The following is a 17115-nucleotide window of genomic DNA, read 5'->3' as shown; positions in this document are numbered from 1 at the left end:
GAGTTTTAATTAAAATCTGTAATATTTAAAAGTTATTACTTTAGAAAACAGTCATTTAATATATAAATTTAATCAATTACACAGTAATTTGTATAATTTAATCGGCCACACAATATCCATTAAATAAAAAGTTACATTGAAATATAAAAACAATTTATATAGTGAAACAAAAAATATTTTTACACAAAGGAAATATTCAAATTATATTGAAAAATTAGAATAGTAAGAATAAGAAAAGCTGAAATCTCAACGTCGATCATTTACGTCGGTCATGCCTTAGACCATCTCCAATGTATTCCTCTATTAATTTCATAATAGAGATGGATTTGTCTCCGATGTATTTTTTTTTCTCTCATAAAAAAGAATATTCTTGATATATTCTTTTCTAAGTTTACAAATAATATTTTTTATTTGTGAAAGTTGTAAACCAGCCCAATTTATTTTAGTATTTTATAAAATTATGATATTATTTACACTAAATATTTCTTTACAAACTATTATTTAAATAAAAAAATATAATTATATTTATATAAATATTATATTTCACTAAAAAATATTTTCGGTTATAATTGTTTATGTAAAAAGTTAAAGGATCATTTTGTAAAAACAAATAGAGGAGGTGACATGCCAAAAACATAGTTTCTCATTGACTGATTATTTTCGTTAATGTTGACACTCTATCTGAGGTTTATATCCTACTTTTATTACTCTCAGTTCATCTACGCCAAATTGCTTGCTGAGTTCATCCCCTTCCCCGTCCTCCTCTCGCCAAAGGTAGTGAAGAGGCCACTTTGATATTTTTAATTGTTTTCATGATTGCTATTTGTTGCTTTTCTAATTTTACGTTCATATTTAATAAGGAAGGAGTATATTTGTGAAATCATGTTACTGAAAATCTGATTATATCTTTCTTGTAAGTCTGAAAGTAAGGCAGAGAGAGTGAACTGTTTGGACTGATTAGAATGCTGATCGATGATATTCCTAGGAATCTGGCAATCTTTTTATATATTTCCATGGTGTGATTTATGTGTCCTTGTATGAATCACACTCCTCTTTTTACCTTTTTCCTGCAAAATATGTTAACCATGGATGTCATTATTTGCTTAATTTCCCATTTACGCAGAGGCCTTTTATTTGTAAAAAAATTGTGTCACCTAGTTTTCAGCGAGGTTGCTGAATATTTCTTTGTAAACTATATTGGTGATGCCTTTTTCACCCTTTGCTCCTGAAGACTCGTCAAGTGTATTGGCAAAGTCACACGGGATAAAAGCAACATATCCATGGTTGAATACGCTTCGTGGCAAATATAATGCAACTTGTTTGAGACTTTGGCCCTGACTCTTGTTAATGGTCATTGCATAACATAGCTACTGACAGGGGCAAAAGGTAAAGGGGTGTACAGACTCGTTTGATGACAATTAGTGTATTAATATCAATGTATTAACCATAATTTTACTGACTTTTGTAGCTATTATTCCTTTTTTATTAACCATAATTTTGCTCAGGTCTCGAGCCTTCAAGGTTTGATATGATTCTCGCTATACTGCTATGTTTGAGTGCCTTTAGTTGACTAATAATGAGGACAGAACCCTTCGTGATTTTAATATATGTTTCATATACGTATCAAGTCATGTATTCCATAAAAGTGGGTTCATTATAAAATAAGAAAAGAGTAATATTAAAAACTTCAAACATCTAGCAAATAGAAACAAAAACAAATGAATTTTAAATTAGATAGTGGACCAACTGTCCTAGCATAAACTGAGCGACAAATACAAAGTGTATGTCAACACATTGGCATAGTTCCTCATATCTGCTACTTAAAGGACTTTGCATTCCGACCTTTTTTTCGGTGGATTCCCTTCAGGTGAATCTGGTGGGACGTTATAAACAGTCTCAGAAGTGTATTATGTCTGCTCACGACTTGCTATGGTTTCCTCAGCATCAGATGGTTCCTTGGGATCTTCACCACCCTCAGCGGGATTACCACCAGATGAGACACCAACATTGAACTTGGAATGCATATCATCATCAGGGGTGTGGCCACCACCCTGTCGATCAACAATATTACTTATTACTATCTTATATAAGGAGTCAAGTAAATAAATAAGTTTTGTTGACGTACATGTGGTGCAGAAGAAATGGTATAAGTTGTGTGAATACAAAAGTTAAATTCATAGCGGCGAAGTACAGATGAAGACATACCTGGAAGCTCAACATTAGTATTAGCTAAAGACATGAGTTGCTCAACAGATCGAAACCTAAACATCTCAGTAGAAATCAGATGAGCAACAGCAGGAACTTCAACCATCTTCGTAAACTCATTTAGACGGATGGCCACAAGAGAATCACAAAGCTTGAAATAATTGTTGCTTCTAGTCACATCGAATCCACTAAGCTCAAACATAGCTCACTCCCTAAGAAGTTCTAGGAATGTGTTCAGGCGATGGACATATACAGATGCTTCGATGAGATAAGACAACAAAATAAGGATATTTGTAATCAGAAGCTAGAATCCGAAAATATGGACGACATTACAACGAAGAAGTAAGACAGAAACTGGAAAAAAAATACCTGATCATCCAAAAAACCTTATCGACGCCCATTAGTTCACCCCCTTCTAAACATTCCTTGCTTCCCAAAATCAGAGTAAGCAAGCGTGTGACAACGGTTCGAGTACAACATCCTGTCTTCAACTCGGAAAGGGAAATCTGGGAAGCAGCCATCGTTCTTGCAGGACTTTGTATGAGTTATGAGCTGGAAGGAGCGATGAATCTGTGAGGACCATCAAGCCGGAGACGCTTATTATATGTTCATAATCCCGAAGAATCTGAAGAGATAGAACTTTCTGGAGTAAAGAGACGTAGTGGAGGTCGAATTAACTGTGATTAATTGCAAGGTTTAATGGCTTGAAGGTGAAGCCGTTACAAAGATCTGCAGTTCGACGAAGAAACTGTGATTAGGGTTCAAAGGAAAGCGGCGATGAAGACAATAGAGAAAGGTTTTTTACGTCTGGGCCATACTAACTGAGGGTCCAAATATAACTATTATACAAACCCACACAATTCAATATTAAGAAAGCCCAAATAATACACACCGAAACAAAACGCAGTGTGCTGACGTGTCCGAATGCAGGCTACCTATTGGCTGATTTTCTATGCTGACGTGGATAGGCTCAATGGAGCTCATATATCCATTTTAATATAGTATATATAGATATATGTATGTATATATTATATATGTATAAGTAATTATGGGGTTCACAATTTTTATAGAACCCCATAGATAAAGGTTCTTAAAAGAAGGTTTTAAAAATTCTTAATAACTCTTATTTATAGGATTCCACAATAATTATGGACCCCACAATTGTTTATACATATATAATATATCCACATATATAATATATACATACATATGTATATATTATATATATACATACATATATACATATATAATATATATATTAAGAACCTCAATGAAGAGAACTCCCATCGTAGATGGTCTACCATGTCTTAAAAATGTTATAAATAATAACGTATGAAAATAGTACAACAGCTTCCCGGTGAGAATCAAATAAGAGGTATTAGACCATAATCAATCTCATTACTTCCCCGGAAAATTTGCCACCGAGCTTCCTTCCTATGTATCGTCCATGTCTTCATTCAGTGTCGCGCCTAGCTTTCTAGGGGCCTAAAGAAAAACTTAAAATAATCTATGTAACTATTATATAAAATTATAAAAATAATTATTATGAAATTTATATAACTCATTATGCTGATAGATAGATGATAGTTACTGTATATAGTATTTAGTAATGTTATGAAAAAATATAATATATAAATTTTATTCTTAAAATTAACTAAGTTAATAAGATATTAAAATTCAATATTAAAAATACGCTAAATATCTGATGAATTATTTTGAAAAATATTTTTTTATAGTTAGAAATTTATAAGAGAATCAAAATCATATGATAAATTAAATACCTTATAAGATTATAAAAATAAATTATAATTATAATCTAAAACATTAAAGAAAATCAGGCAAAAGAAACAAGTCATGAAAATCATAACCAAATAATAACTCACCTAATTGTATGCTATGTTTGTTAATATAACTCTTGTAAAACACAGATATTTAAGCAAATAAACCAATTGATTAGTAATGAAGTCCTAAAATCTGGAAAAGGGAGCCCTTAAATTTGATTAATATGGTGGGGCCTGAGGCAATTGCCTCTTTAGAAACATGGTAAGCAAGGCTCTGTCTTCATTTCATTACTTTATTGTGTTTTGAAACCCTACCAAGATCCGATGACCCAGAAAAAATCCGATTTGAGTTTTGTGAAAAACTCAATATTTAAAAACCCGCAAAAACCTGAAAAAATCCAATAAAATCCGGAACCCGATCCGATTGAACCACCGGTTGAACCAATAAATAACTTTCACTTATTTTTTAGTTTTTAGTTATGTTTTTAGATTAGGTTTTATATTCTAAATTTTCAATTAAGAAAATATGTGCTGACAAAAAAAGTTAGGCTTTTTCTTTTCAGTTTTATATTTGTGATTTTTAGATTTTGATGAAGATTTCACTATGCCACCTGAAGAAAATGAAGTGAATGATGGTAGAGAAAACTAAAACTAGTTGATGTGATTTGATGTTAGTTTATTTTCATTATTGACAATTTATTACATGATCTTTTAATTTTGGTTTATTTTGGATTTGAAGTTTAATTTATTATTCAAATTAGAAACATAAATATTTATGAATTTATGTCTTGATTTTTTTAGACAACTCTTACCTTTTGTTATGGAAAATTTTAAATAGTCTAAACTATTTTTTGATATTTTGTATGTCAAATGAAAATAAAATTAAAAAACTAAAGTTAAGTATTTTCTAAATGTTTTTAAACATAAAATATATGCATATCCAAACTATTATTTTGTGTTTTAAAAAATATTTAGAATAAATTAAACTTTAGTTTCTATATTTTTATTTACATAGCTAATATATTATTATATAATAAAATTTATTTATTTATTATCCGCGGTTCACCCTTGGTCAATCCAGTGATCCGGTAAGTTGTCTGGTTTAGTGTCCGGGTCGGGTTTAAAAACATTGTTTTATTCTAACAATAGTTTCCTAAAACGTGCTAACGTAGATTGATAAAACAAAACTGATAGTGATGTTGACGGAGAAATGGTCCTCTCCTGAACAATATGTTTCAAACAATACACTTGTAAGTCCTGTGAATGCGGTTTTGCTGCTTGAATCTACTATCTCCATTCTTATCTGTGTCTTCCTTTCCATCAGTTTTCCTTCTTTCTCAGTCTGATCACCACCTGAAACTTTGTCAACACAGCATGCCCTCCCCCTCTTTCCCCCGTATTAGTGTTGCTGTTTTTCTTGTCGTAACCTTTAGCGTTTTCAGTCTCCTGCTCTTCGATTTCAGATACATGTCTCATATTTACTCTTGTTTCCAGCTTGCAAAGTAGGCCAATACAAACAAAAACCTATTTATTTTAGCCCAAAGCTCCAGACTAATAAACGAACACTTTAGGCCCGATCTTTAAGAAGCCTGCTAAAACAGCTTTCACTTTATTAATGATGGTAAATGAACAGGTATCGGTACCATATGATACATATAAAATCCCCTATATATTAATTGAATATATATTAATTGAAGAAGCATTACAACATTTTTTTGTAACCACATGTCATCACTAGAATAATTTTTAGAATCTTTAGAGAAATAAGTTGGTTCATTTAAATATATAATAAACTTTTTATTAAACCACAATAAATACATTATTAATGTGCTTCATTATTTCCTTAAATAAGATTATAGAATTGTCTAATGTGGCTAAAGTATATATGACAATTAATGATTTTGAATAATAAAGATTTGATAAAAATAAGTGTGTACTATAATTATATTTGTTTAATTTTAAGCTATTAAAATATATTAAACAATCATAGTAACCATGTAATAAAAATTAAAAAAAAATTTATATATTATATTTTGAATTTTTAAAAACGAGTATAAATTACTAAAACTATTAAAAGTTTCACATTCAAATTTTGTAATCTATGATTTAAAAAATTTGTTATGACATGATACAAATAATTAAAAAATAATATAAGTTGAAAGTCTTATTTAATAAGTATCAAAAATAAAAGATATATAAATATATGTATCATTTTAAATTAAACTATATGCCATATAAAAATACATAAATATCTTAATTTTGAAATTTACTTTGAACATTTTTTTGATAAAAAATTTGAAAAAATATTGACAACTTAATTTTTAAAAATATTATAAATTGCTTAAAAAATTAATCCCACAGTGAAAATTTTGTTATCACTAATTTAGACTTTTTGCTATAACAGATACAAATGTTAAAAAAATATGAGCAAAAAGCATCATCTAATAAATATTAATATTAAAATATATCATATATATGTTACTATCATTTAAATTTAATTATATATCATATCAAATAGAAAAAATATTTTTCGATTTATAAAATTTATTTATATGTTCGCACCAATTTAATTATATAAGTAGCAGATAATGACTTTTTAATTATTCAATATATATTTATTATTTCATAATATGTTATAAACATATAATATATAAAGTAATTTATATATATAATGTTCATCCCGCGCAATGCGCGAATCTTAACCTAGTCGTTTATATTAAAGTGGTTCATGAAGATGTCTATTGCTTTTTCATTTTTGTTTTGAAACGTAACTTTTATTATTTCTACAAACATAAAACATAGATGTAAAGAGATTTCTAAAATAAAAGAAAACAGTGAATTAAGAGCAAAATTCGAATGCATCGAAACAAGGTTCACAACAATGCCAAATATTTGAGATTTAGTTATTTTGAAATATGATGTTAACACCCAGTTCACACCTCAAAATATTGTGAAAACGGAATTCGTTAATACTATTAGGTATCGAATAACAAATCAGTTATGAAAATAGATAGTCCTTCACAGTAGATCGGAAGGAAAAATGCTCTTCATAGAGGAGGCATTTGGTGATACGATTCACTATTCAGAAGAGATGAATGTGGTGATGATGGTAGTATGAGTCCATCGTGTTTTCATATACTGCAAAAAGAACACTAAATTTGCTGATAAATCACTATTTACAACTAAGTTATAAAATAATAACGATGTAAAATATGACCAATATAAATATATATATCCTTACTAACTAGGATATACCGGAATCAATCAATATTCAATAAAAATACAAGTTAGACTGGACATGTTGAAAATTAGCATATAAAATACAAATGAACGTTAGCTTTGTGCAAATTTAGTAATTAAACAAGTATCACTCATTCACTCTTGCAAGTTAAACAAAAGAAACCGATAGAAGTAGGCACTTTCTGCCGCTTATATCGTTTTCGTGTTTATACCATCATTAGTCTATCGATTCCTTAACCTTTTCATACTCTTTTGTAGCTTATCTTTTTACGATGATTTATTATTGAAATGGAATTATAATGGGCATATTACCCTAATTTAATCATAGATAATCAAGTCTAAGACCAAACAAAGTTGATAGAAAGTGAGACAAGATGTCATTAGAAGCTTTAAGAAAACGAAAAGGCCGTGTTGTAAGTGAGAATAAACCTTTGTGATTCCCTACCAAGTTTTTTTAGACAATGTATTTGGTAGAAGGACCAACTTTTCTTACAAATTGACGGAAAAGATTAAAATGTCATTAGAAGCTTTAAAATATTTTGAAATTGGTTGTTGGAAATGAGAATAAACCTTCATGGTTCCTACCAAGTTTTAGCAACAAGTTCACTTGGTTTAAGATAAACCATCATATATATTTCTTTAATTAATTAACCTACTACATGAACTTGCAAATATATCATCGGAAGTTAGCATATCTATAAAACAAATAAGTTCACGATGTTTATATATGGCATTTTCAGAAGAATATCTGAATATATATTATATATTGTTATATGGTCATTCTATTGGAAATTGTTTAATAGGTTTTTTGCAAAATTGACCTACAACTTAAAGTCAAACACAAAACTAACCTCCCTTTTTTTTGAAAATTGGTTTTGCCCTATTCACCCCACAAGTTCATATAATTTACGAAAATGCCATCAATTTTTTTTTTTTTTTTTCGAAAATGACATTTTTACTCTCTCACCCTCATCATCTTCAAGTAATTACAAGATTGCCATTGTCATCAATACCACAACCACCATGAACAACCAATTTGAAGCTCTTAATGCTCCCAAAATCGATTTACCCTTCTTCTTTTTCCATTCTTGTGAACTAAACACAACATATCTCTCACTTTCTCTCCACAATGAGCTAAAAAAACCCAAGATTTTGATTCTAAAATTTTTATGGTTCATAAAGTCATAGAAGCTAACGATTATGGGTGGGTGACTTTCGTTTGTGATTCTGTGTGCTTGGAGAAGCCTTATGTATGCTAAAGAACTTATCTCACCAGTTTAAGGTATGAAATCGAGTTTTTTTCCAGATCTGTTCGTCAGACGACATACTTGGGAAGTCGTCTCGCTGTAGACGACTTACCTTTCAGTCGTCTGCCTGTAGACGACTTACCTGGAAGTCGTCTGGTCAACGCAGAGGTTATTTTTGCAATTGACTTTGAAATCTGTAACCTGAGACGACTGAAAGTTAAGTCGTCTACTATTGTTTGGTTTCAAAAAAAATTCCAAAGAACCTAGACGACTTACATTTCAGTCGTCATAGGTTAGTTTTGCATTTGACTGGATAATTTCAGAAGTTTGACTTCCCCAGACGACTTACATTTCAGTCGTCTGGCGAAAATTAAAATAATAAAAATTTTTTTAAAGTAAACGACTTACAATTAAGTAGTCATAGGTTAGTTTTGCAATTGAAAAAAAAAACTTCAAGATTTAATTATACACAGACGACTTATAATTCAGTCGTCCACCAGACGACTTAATTGTAAGTCGTCCAGGACTTTTTTCCGAGGTTCTGGTCAAACCTCGTAAATCCTGGACGACTTACATTTCAGTCGTCTCGTGGACGACTGAATTATAAGTCGTCTGTATATAATTAAATCTTGAAGTTTTTTTTTTCAATTGCAAAACTAACCTATGACGACTTAACTGTAAGTCGTCTACTTTTAAAAAAATATTATTATTTTAATTTTCACTAGACGACTGAAATGTAAGTCGTCCAAAAAGTCAAACTTCTGAAATAATCCAGTCAAATGCAAAACTAACCTCTGACGACTGAAATGTAAGTCGTCTAGCTTTTTTGGAGTTTTTTTTTAACCAAACAATAGTAGACGACTTAACTTTCAGTCGTCCGAAATAACAGATTTCAAAGTCAATTGCAAAAATAACCTCTGCGTTGACCAGACGACATATAGTTTAGTCGTCTAGACAACTTAGATTGAAGTCGTCCGCGTCAGTCTTTAATAAACTTTCGTTTTCTTTGTTCTAAGTTTGCTAATGTGTTATATTTTGACTTTTTCAGATGATGCGTCAGTTACATGCAGTGTATGGAGAATGGTTGTTGAAAGATGGATGTTGGAATTTTGTGGTTGATCATTTCAAAGGAGCGAGAATGTTATTTTTGAATGAAAGTTCGACACATGCTGATCTTGTTGCAATGGCTCAAGAAGATTATAACCTGGACATGAACACAGAGTCTGTGGAGCTAACCTACTCATTACAACAGATGGCTCCAGACCTTCCTCCTATTCATGTTACAAGTGATAGACAAGTTCGGAACTTGCTCGAGATAACTAAAACGCATGAAGTACGTCTTTGTGTATCAAGCTTTAGCAAGATGAGAACGGTTTCAGAGGAAAGGGATGAAGATCATGTGGGGGATGAAGCTGAGGAGGGGGATGAAGCTGAGGAGGGGGATGAAGCTGATGTGAGCGATGAAGATGAAGAGGGGGATGAAGCTGAGGAGGGGGATGAAGCTGAGGAGGGGCATGAAGCTGAAGAGGGGGATGAAGCTGAGGATCATGATGGGGAGGAGGATGCTGACATCCCTGTTGTTGCTGATGCTGAGGATTATAGTGAGTATGGAAAGGTTAAAGATGAGGATGAGGAAGAAGATGATGAAATCTGTTTTGATGATTACAAAGGGGCATATGGTTGTGAAGGAGAAGGATCATCTGCAGACAGAATCTATGTCAACCAGAGTTTTGCTAGTAAGGATGCACTGCTTTCAGAGTTGCGGTTGACAGCGGTGAGGCGTAGGTTCTCCTTCAGAATATTCAAGTCAACGAAAACTCTGTTTGTGGCAACATGTCGTGTTAGTGGTTGTCAATGGAAGGTCCGAGCAAGTGTGAAACATGGGACTAAAACGTTTTGGGTAACCAAGTATTTGGCAACTCATACATGTTCCATCCCAGACAGAATCGCTCAGCGGAAACGTTGTACTCCGAAGTACATTGGTCGACTTTTCATAGATCGAGTTGGAATCATTGATGGGTTGAATCCGCAGCATATCAAAGATGCAATGAAGAACATGTTTGGCATGACACTTGATTACACCACTTCATACAGAGCATTGTTATATGCGCAAGAAATGGTGAGAGGATCAGCGGAAGACGGGTATGAGCGACTGCCTTCATATTTGGAGCAAATCAAGGCAGCAAATCCGGGTTCTATCACAGCTATAGAACTTGATTCTCTGAATAGATTTAAGTATCTATTTCTTGCTTTTGGAGCTTCAATCAGAGGATTTAAGTATCAGAGAAGGGTCATTGTGGTAGATGGGACTCACCTAAGTGGGAAGTATGGGGGTACTATGTTGGTTGCAGCCGCACAAGACGGTAATTTTCAGATATATCCATTGGCTTTTGGGATCGTAGATGGTGAGAATGATGAATCTTGGGAATGGTTTTTCACAAAATTGGCGAGCTGTGTATCTGATGAGTATCCTCTGGTGATAGTCTCCGACAGGCACGCCTCCATTATAAATGCGTGTGAAAAGGTGTTTCCTTGGGCAACCCGAGGAATATGTTATTATCACCTTCAAGAGAATATTGTCAAAAAGTATAAAGGGAAGCATCTCTTGTACTTGGTGAAAGGTGCTGCTTATGCTCATACACTTTACGATTTTGATCGGTACATGGATGAGATACGGAGTGCAAATCCGGATCTTGCTGAGTATCTGGAGGAAGCCGATGTGACCCTATGGTCTAGGGTTCATTGTCAGGGAGACAGGTACAACTTAAAAACGAGCAATATCGCTGAATCAATTAACTCCGCACTGAAGCGAGCAAGAGGATTTCCTATTCAGTTCCTGCTGGAGTTCATAAGGGAGAAGCTAGGAAGGTGGTACTGGAAAAGGAGAGGAGATGCTTTGAGTCTTACAACTCAACATAGTCGGGGTGTTGAACACTTGCTTGCTGTCCGAGAGGAGAACGCGTATACTCTGAGAGTCCAACAAATTGATGGATGGAAGTTCTTTGTGAAAGGTGGCAATAGGGACTGTAATGTTGATCTGGAACTTCAAAAGTGTGATTGTGGTGTCTATCAAGTCGAGAAAATACCTTGCTCTCATGCTATAGCAGCTGGAACAGCAGCTGGTGTGCATATCTCCACACTTGTGTGGCCGGTCTACTCAAAGGATACTTTGTTTGCAGGATACTCAGAGAATATATATCCTTGTGTTGGACAACTTGTTGAGACACGCACATGCTTTCCTCCGGAAGTAAAGCGTGGTCCGGGGAGACAGAAGAAATCAAGATGGCAATCTTGGTTGGAGCTATCCAGGATGAGAGGACGCAAACCCCGGAAGCAACACAGGGTTTATAGGTGCTCAGTCTGCAAAGAAACTGGCCATAAGCGTCCACAATGTAAGAACTGACGTGGAAGACCTTTAAGTAAGTCGTCCAGAAGACCTTCTGGTAAGTCGTCCAGAAGACCTTCTGGTTAGTCGTCCAACGTCTTAATTAGAATTTTCTTCTGGTAAGTCGTCCAGAAGACCTTCTGGTTAGTCGTCCAATGATTTTCTAAGTTTTATGAACTTCTCTGTAGTCGTCCAGAAGACCTTTAAGTAAGTCGTCCAATGATTTTCTATGTTTTATGAACTTCTCTGTAGTCGTCCAGAAGACCTTTAAGTAAGTCGTCCAATGATTTTCTATGTTTTATGAACATCTCTGTAGTCGTCCAGAAGACCTTTAAGTAAGTCGTCCAATGATTTTCTATGTTTTATGAACTTCTCTGTAGTCGTCCAGAAGACCTTTAAGTAAGTCGTCCAATGATTTTCTATGTTTTATGAACTTCTCTGTAGACTCTATGTTATGAATTTATATGTTTTATGAACTTTTCTTTGTAGACCTTCTATGTTAAGCATTACATATTCCGAAACTAATTCCAACAGTGCAATTTAAAAAATACAAGTTAAACATTACATATTCCGAAAGGTTACTGCACTACCAAACTAATTTCCTACGGAATTCTAGTTTGGTGTGAGGATAGGTTACAAAAAACATCATCCTATCCTGACCCTGTTAACATCCCCTAATCTACCTAACAACAGTACACAAAAGCATCAAGTTCAAATACAATCGCAATAACACATCCAATATCTAATCATACGTTGCCAGGTTCTCATCATTGTCTTGGTTTTCCCATTCATGGCACTTAGGAAGCTCTCGAAATATATCCAGCGCCATCTTCTCCCTGATGGTCTTCCCGTGTTTTTTGTCAAACGCGGTGGGAAATTCTATCCCAAGAGCATGACATTCGATGTACTTCAGAGTGAAAACCCCACAATCACCAGCTCGGCACTGAGGTACTCCAACGGTTTGTCTCGCATATGTGTATGGCTCCAATGTGTATTGAACCTTTTGTTCGTCAGAGAGCGCGCACTCAACAAGCAGATAAGGGACCATTGTGACAAAAGGCTCCATTACCTCATCGAGTTCTGCAGGCCTAATATGAGAGACAATGCTGTCCCAGACGACGATGTGCCTCTTAGGGATCGATATCCATATAGCAATCCAATGCTCGTTCTTGAAGTTCACAGGTGCATAGATATCATCCACATCCACCCCCCAAACCTTCTTAGATTGGCAAAAAGAAGGTATCAAGCCTGCATGATAATTCCACGCCCCACCAGGGAGTCTTCTTCCTAAACCGTTGGCATCAGGAGCGTCGCTCTTAAAATCAGGGTAGGAGGCCCTCCACTGCCGAGAAAAGACATGATCAAGAAAGCACATTCTGTCGCTCCTGAAATGTTCTGGATGGTTTTGGTACCGTTGCCTCAGTATATTAATAAAAGCATCCATTTGCTGCATATAAAACAATACAAGTCAAAAAAACTTACAGACGACTTACAGACGACTTAGAGACGACATACAGACGACTTACGTAAGATAACTACCAGACGACTCACAGACGACTTAGAGATGACTTAGAGACGACTTAGAGACGACTTAGAGACGACTTACAGACGACTTACGTAAGATAACTACCAGACGACTCACAGACGACTTAGAGACGACTTAGAGACGACTTAGAGACGACTTAGAGACGACTTACAGACGACTTACGTAAGATAACTACCAGACGACTTATAGACGACTCATAGACGACTGACAGACAACTCACAGACGACTCACAGACGACTTATACAAATCAGAAAAGTACCAGATAACTACCAGACGACTTATATAAGAGTAAGAAAATAGCAGAAGACTTACATGGTCGGTTAACCATTCTAAGGGGGTTCGAAGGACCTGATAGAATCGACTTCGACATCTACGTGGTTTTTTTTTCAGAGGCAGTTTATAAGAACTGCAAACACAAAATGTAAATAATCAAATGGAAGCTTTTTTTAATCAAATATAAGTAAGCATATTTTTAACAGCAACTTACGGATCTTTTTGCACCCATGCAGTGAGCTCCTTCGACTTCATCTTGTCAATGGGTGCAAAAGGATCATAGCCTCCGCCAACCTGTTTGTTTGGAATGATCTGTTTGGCAGTGCTGTTTCCCTTAAAAGGAGTTTGCTGTGTGGGAGCAAGCTTCCTTTCTCGCACACTTTTTTTACGGAGATTCACCAAAGCAGTCTCCTTCTTTGTCTGCCTTCTAGCTTCTTCAACGAGTAAATCTGAAGCGGTCGAAACTTGTTTGTCCAATATAAGAAGGCTAGGATCTTCACTCGGTAAGTCGTCTGCAGGACTCACAAGACAGAGCTCTCTCGAGGAACTCGGTTCTGTAGTAAGACTCGGTTCTTCCTAACACATTGCCTAGTGACTCTCTTCTCTGCAATTTTGGGAGAGGTTTTGGTACTAACCCCGGGTTCGTCAACAGGTTTTGGTGGATTTGAAGTGGTTGTAAGTTGACGATCATCAGATGAACCCCCTCTGTTGGTGATTCCCACCTTCTTCTCCACAGGTTCAATCCTATCCGCCAGTAACTTGAGCTCCTTAAGACACGTCCCAAAGCCAAGATTAATGGCATCAGATATGTCCTTCAAGGTCTTTTCAATCTGCTGACCTTCACTACCCGCCGCAGGTTTCTCAGCAGAAACAGAAGACCCTTTACGAGCTTTCTTCCGAGGTCTGCTACTTTCTTCCTTCACAACACTCTCTGACTTCACGGGACTCACTTCATTCTTCACTGGAATCACTTCCATCTTCACAACCTTGCGAGTACCGGTGACTGGCCAGCATTCCATGGTCCACTCCCATCCAGGATCATTAAACATGACTTTAATTATGTTATCCGCGGCAGGGTCATCTACGTCTCCGTCCCATTTTGGAAAATTTCATCAAAATCCTTCTGAACGAAGTTCTTCACGATAGTCTGCAATAAATAAAAGATATAAACTTAGTTAAGTCGTCTGAGAAGTATTTTGTTCACAGACGACTTAAAGTTAAGTCGTCTGAGAAGTATTTTGATCACAGACGACTTAAAGTTAAGTCGTCTGAAAGTCTTCCAACAAAAAGACCACTCAGACGACTTATAAGTAAGTCGTCTGAGTGGTCTTTTGTTGGATGACTTCCACACGACTTAACTTTAAGTCGTCTGAGAAGTCTTAGGAGTGAAGTTAAGTACCTGTTTATTGATAGCAGCCTTAAAAAATTTGCGTTGTCTTTTGCCACCCTTGTAAGCCAGCAACAGTGGAGACGGTCTGTTTGGTACGGGAGACCCATAATTAGCACCCAATTCTGGCAGAGCATAGTACGCCCACACTTGGAGCACTTGTATGAACCCATCAACAGTGTAACCAGTTTGCGTCAAGTCTTTTGCCTTCAGAGAATCCATCAGCACCTTAAACGCCACTCTCCCCCATGGATAATTCTCAAATTTTTCTAAATCCATCACTAGCCTTGCAAGACTAGCTGATGTAGCGGATGAGAACTTTTTCCCTTCGATGTACCCTGCGTAGATGGCAAGGTATCCCAGCCGCATGCGATCATCCCGAGACCACTCGTCGCAGTTGTAAAATGCTTCTGTTATCTGATCAATACTTGGCCCAGTATCGATATCAACACCCATCTTCTCCCAGAAAGCAGCCATCTCCGTCGTAACCTCACACCTTGGATTTTCCAGGTCCTTGATGTAATCGCAGTTCAGCCCAGTGAGGTATTCAAACTCTATCAGTGAAAACCTCACAGGTTGTGAAACGACAAGACTCCAGAACTCAAACTTCTTCTTGATGTCTAGCTGGAAAGAGAGCATAAAATGTACCAGCCTTGAAGTCCAACCAAAGTCAAGCTCCTTGAATTTGATGAACACTCCTAACTTCGACGCCTTCAGATCCTCATATTCGTCAGCTGTGAGACAATCACATAGAGCTTTAAACAACTTCGTGTCATCAGAATGATACGAAATGCTCCTGATTGCATGAGGCTCTTCTCCTAATGTAAACATCCTCGGCGGGAATTCTGGTAAATCCATTTAAAGGCCTGCAAATAATCACAAACAACCATCTCAAACACATAGGTTGCGCACTATGCTAAATGCTATAAAAGACTTCCAGACGACTTCCAGGAAGTGAGAAGACTACTCAGACGACTTCCAGGAAGTGAGAAGACTACTTGGACGACTTCCAGGAAGTCTTCTACTATGTCTTACTCTCTGGACGACTTACATGTAAGTCGTCCAGAGAGTAAGACATAGTAGAAGACTTCCTGGAAGTCGTCCAAGTAGTCTTCTCACTTCCTGGAAGTCGTCTGAGTAGTCTTCTCACTTCCTGGAAGTCGTCTGGGTAATCTTTCAGCAAAAGACTACAACAATCTCAAAATCTTTTAAACAAAAGACGAATGACTTACAGTTGGAGAATATATTGTCCGAGAAGATATGGTCGGAGAAGATGTGGCCCCAAGCCGTTACAGATCTGCAAATCGAAGGGAAAAGAAGAATCAATACTAAAATATTTAGGGTTTTTCCGGCGGCTAAACGCCTTAATACATGAGAAATAACATACCGGCGGCGGAGTTTGGCAAACGAGATTTCAGATCTGAAAAAAAGAAGCGGACGGTCAGTTTAAACTACGAAAATACTCTACGGCATGAAGGAGAAACGAGATTCGTCGTAATCGGAGAGATTACCGGCGAAGATAACGGCGGAACACGACCACGGTAGGGTTTTCGTCTTATCGCCTTCGAAATCGCCGTTGGAGAGAAACGGCGCTAGGGTTTCGTAAAATTGTGAAACAGTGAAAAAAATAGCTTTTATATGTCCGGTAAATGATCCGGTTAGGTTAAAACGTACATTGGTAAAATTAAAGGTTCGGTACGATGTGGACGACTGAAATATACGTCGTCCGTGTAAATTATTCAACAGACGACCGAAATATAAGTCGTCCACACCCTAAACATACCCCTAAACTTATTTATCTAATTAAACACTTCATAAAATCAAATCAAACTTGAAAAGTGTTTACTATACACAGAAATAAACACATATTGGTGAAAACTAATTTTTGAAAAAAACATTTTAGTTTTCCAAGATCTAACCCTAACAATACTTACAATACTACAACATATGTTTGCCAAACTCCTAAACCAAAGAATATAATGATACACTACTTCCACTCATCTATCTTCAAAACAAATCAATTTTATCATATCTTAATTTATATCACTTAA

At 35.6% G+C, this 17115-nt stretch overlaps 2 protein-coding genes and 1 pseudogene across 3 annotated transcripts; 1 reads left to right on the top strand and 2 right to left on the bottom strand.

Moving 5' to 3' along the window:
• Nucleotides 1–1615: 1615 nt before the first annotated feature.
• LOC117134243 lies at nucleotides 1616–5693 on the bottom strand. Of its 2 annotated transcripts, XM_033292356.1 has the most exons (3): nucleotides 2575–3308; nucleotides 2126–2463; nucleotides 1616–2051 (listed from the first exon to the last, which is right to left on the bottom strand). In XM_033292356.1, exons 2-3 carry the CDS (start codon nucleotides 2405–2407, stop codon nucleotides 1908–1910), a joined length of 426 nt encoding a protein of 141 aa, XP_033148247.1. In that variant the 5' UTR covers nucleotides 2408–2463; nucleotides 2575–3308; the 3' UTR covers nucleotides 1616–1907. The 2 variants fall into 2 exon arrangements, 1 of the variants encoding a protein (XP_033148247.1); XR_004458457.1 differs by having other exon boundaries at nucleotides 2206–5693.
• A 3831-nt stretch (nucleotides 5694–9524) lies between these two features.
• On the top strand, nucleotides 9525–11876 carry LOC117134402. Its single transcript, XM_033292715.1, has 2 exons — nucleotides 9525–9872; nucleotides 9966–11876. The coding sequence occupies exons 1-2, from the start codon at nucleotides 9525–9527 to the stop codon at nucleotides 11874–11876; spliced, it is 2259 nt and encodes a 752-aa protein (XP_033148606.1).
• Nucleotides 11877–12171: 295 nt separating this feature from the next.
• LOC117134401 lies at nucleotides 12172–16840 on the bottom strand (annotated as a pseudogene).
• Between the last annotated feature and the right edge of the window lie 275 nt (nucleotides 16841–17115).

The sequence above is a fragment of the Brassica rapa genome, chromosome A05 (assembly GCF_000309985.2).
Source record: "Brassica rapa cultivar Chiifu-401-42 chromosome A05, CAAS_Brap_v3.01, whole genome shotgun sequence".
In the NCBI taxonomy this organism is placed as follows: Eukaryota; Viridiplantae; Streptophyta; class Magnoliopsida; order Brassicales; family Brassicaceae; genus Brassica; species Brassica rapa.
This window is presented reverse-complemented; position numbering and strand designations above follow the sequence as displayed.

Bases quoted from the DNA above. Each gene is read 5' to 3' on its own strand.
- LOC117134243 (XM_033292356.1), bottom strand. From the start codon at position 2,407: ATGTTTGAGCTTAGTGGATTCGATGTGACTAGAAGCAACAATTATTTC. The intron at 2,052-2,125 runs GTACGTCAACAA...GTTGATCGACAG, and splicing joins CCATTTCTTCTGCACCACAT to GGTGGTGGCCACACCCCTGA.
- LOC117134402 (XM_033292715.1), top strand. From the start codon at position 9,525: ATGCGTCAGTTACATGCAGTGTATGGAGAATGGTTGTTGAAAGATGGA. The intron at 9,873-9,965 runs GTGGGGGATGAA...GAAGCTGAGGAG, and splicing joins AGGAAAGGGATGAAGATCAT to GGGGATGAAGCTGAGGAGGG.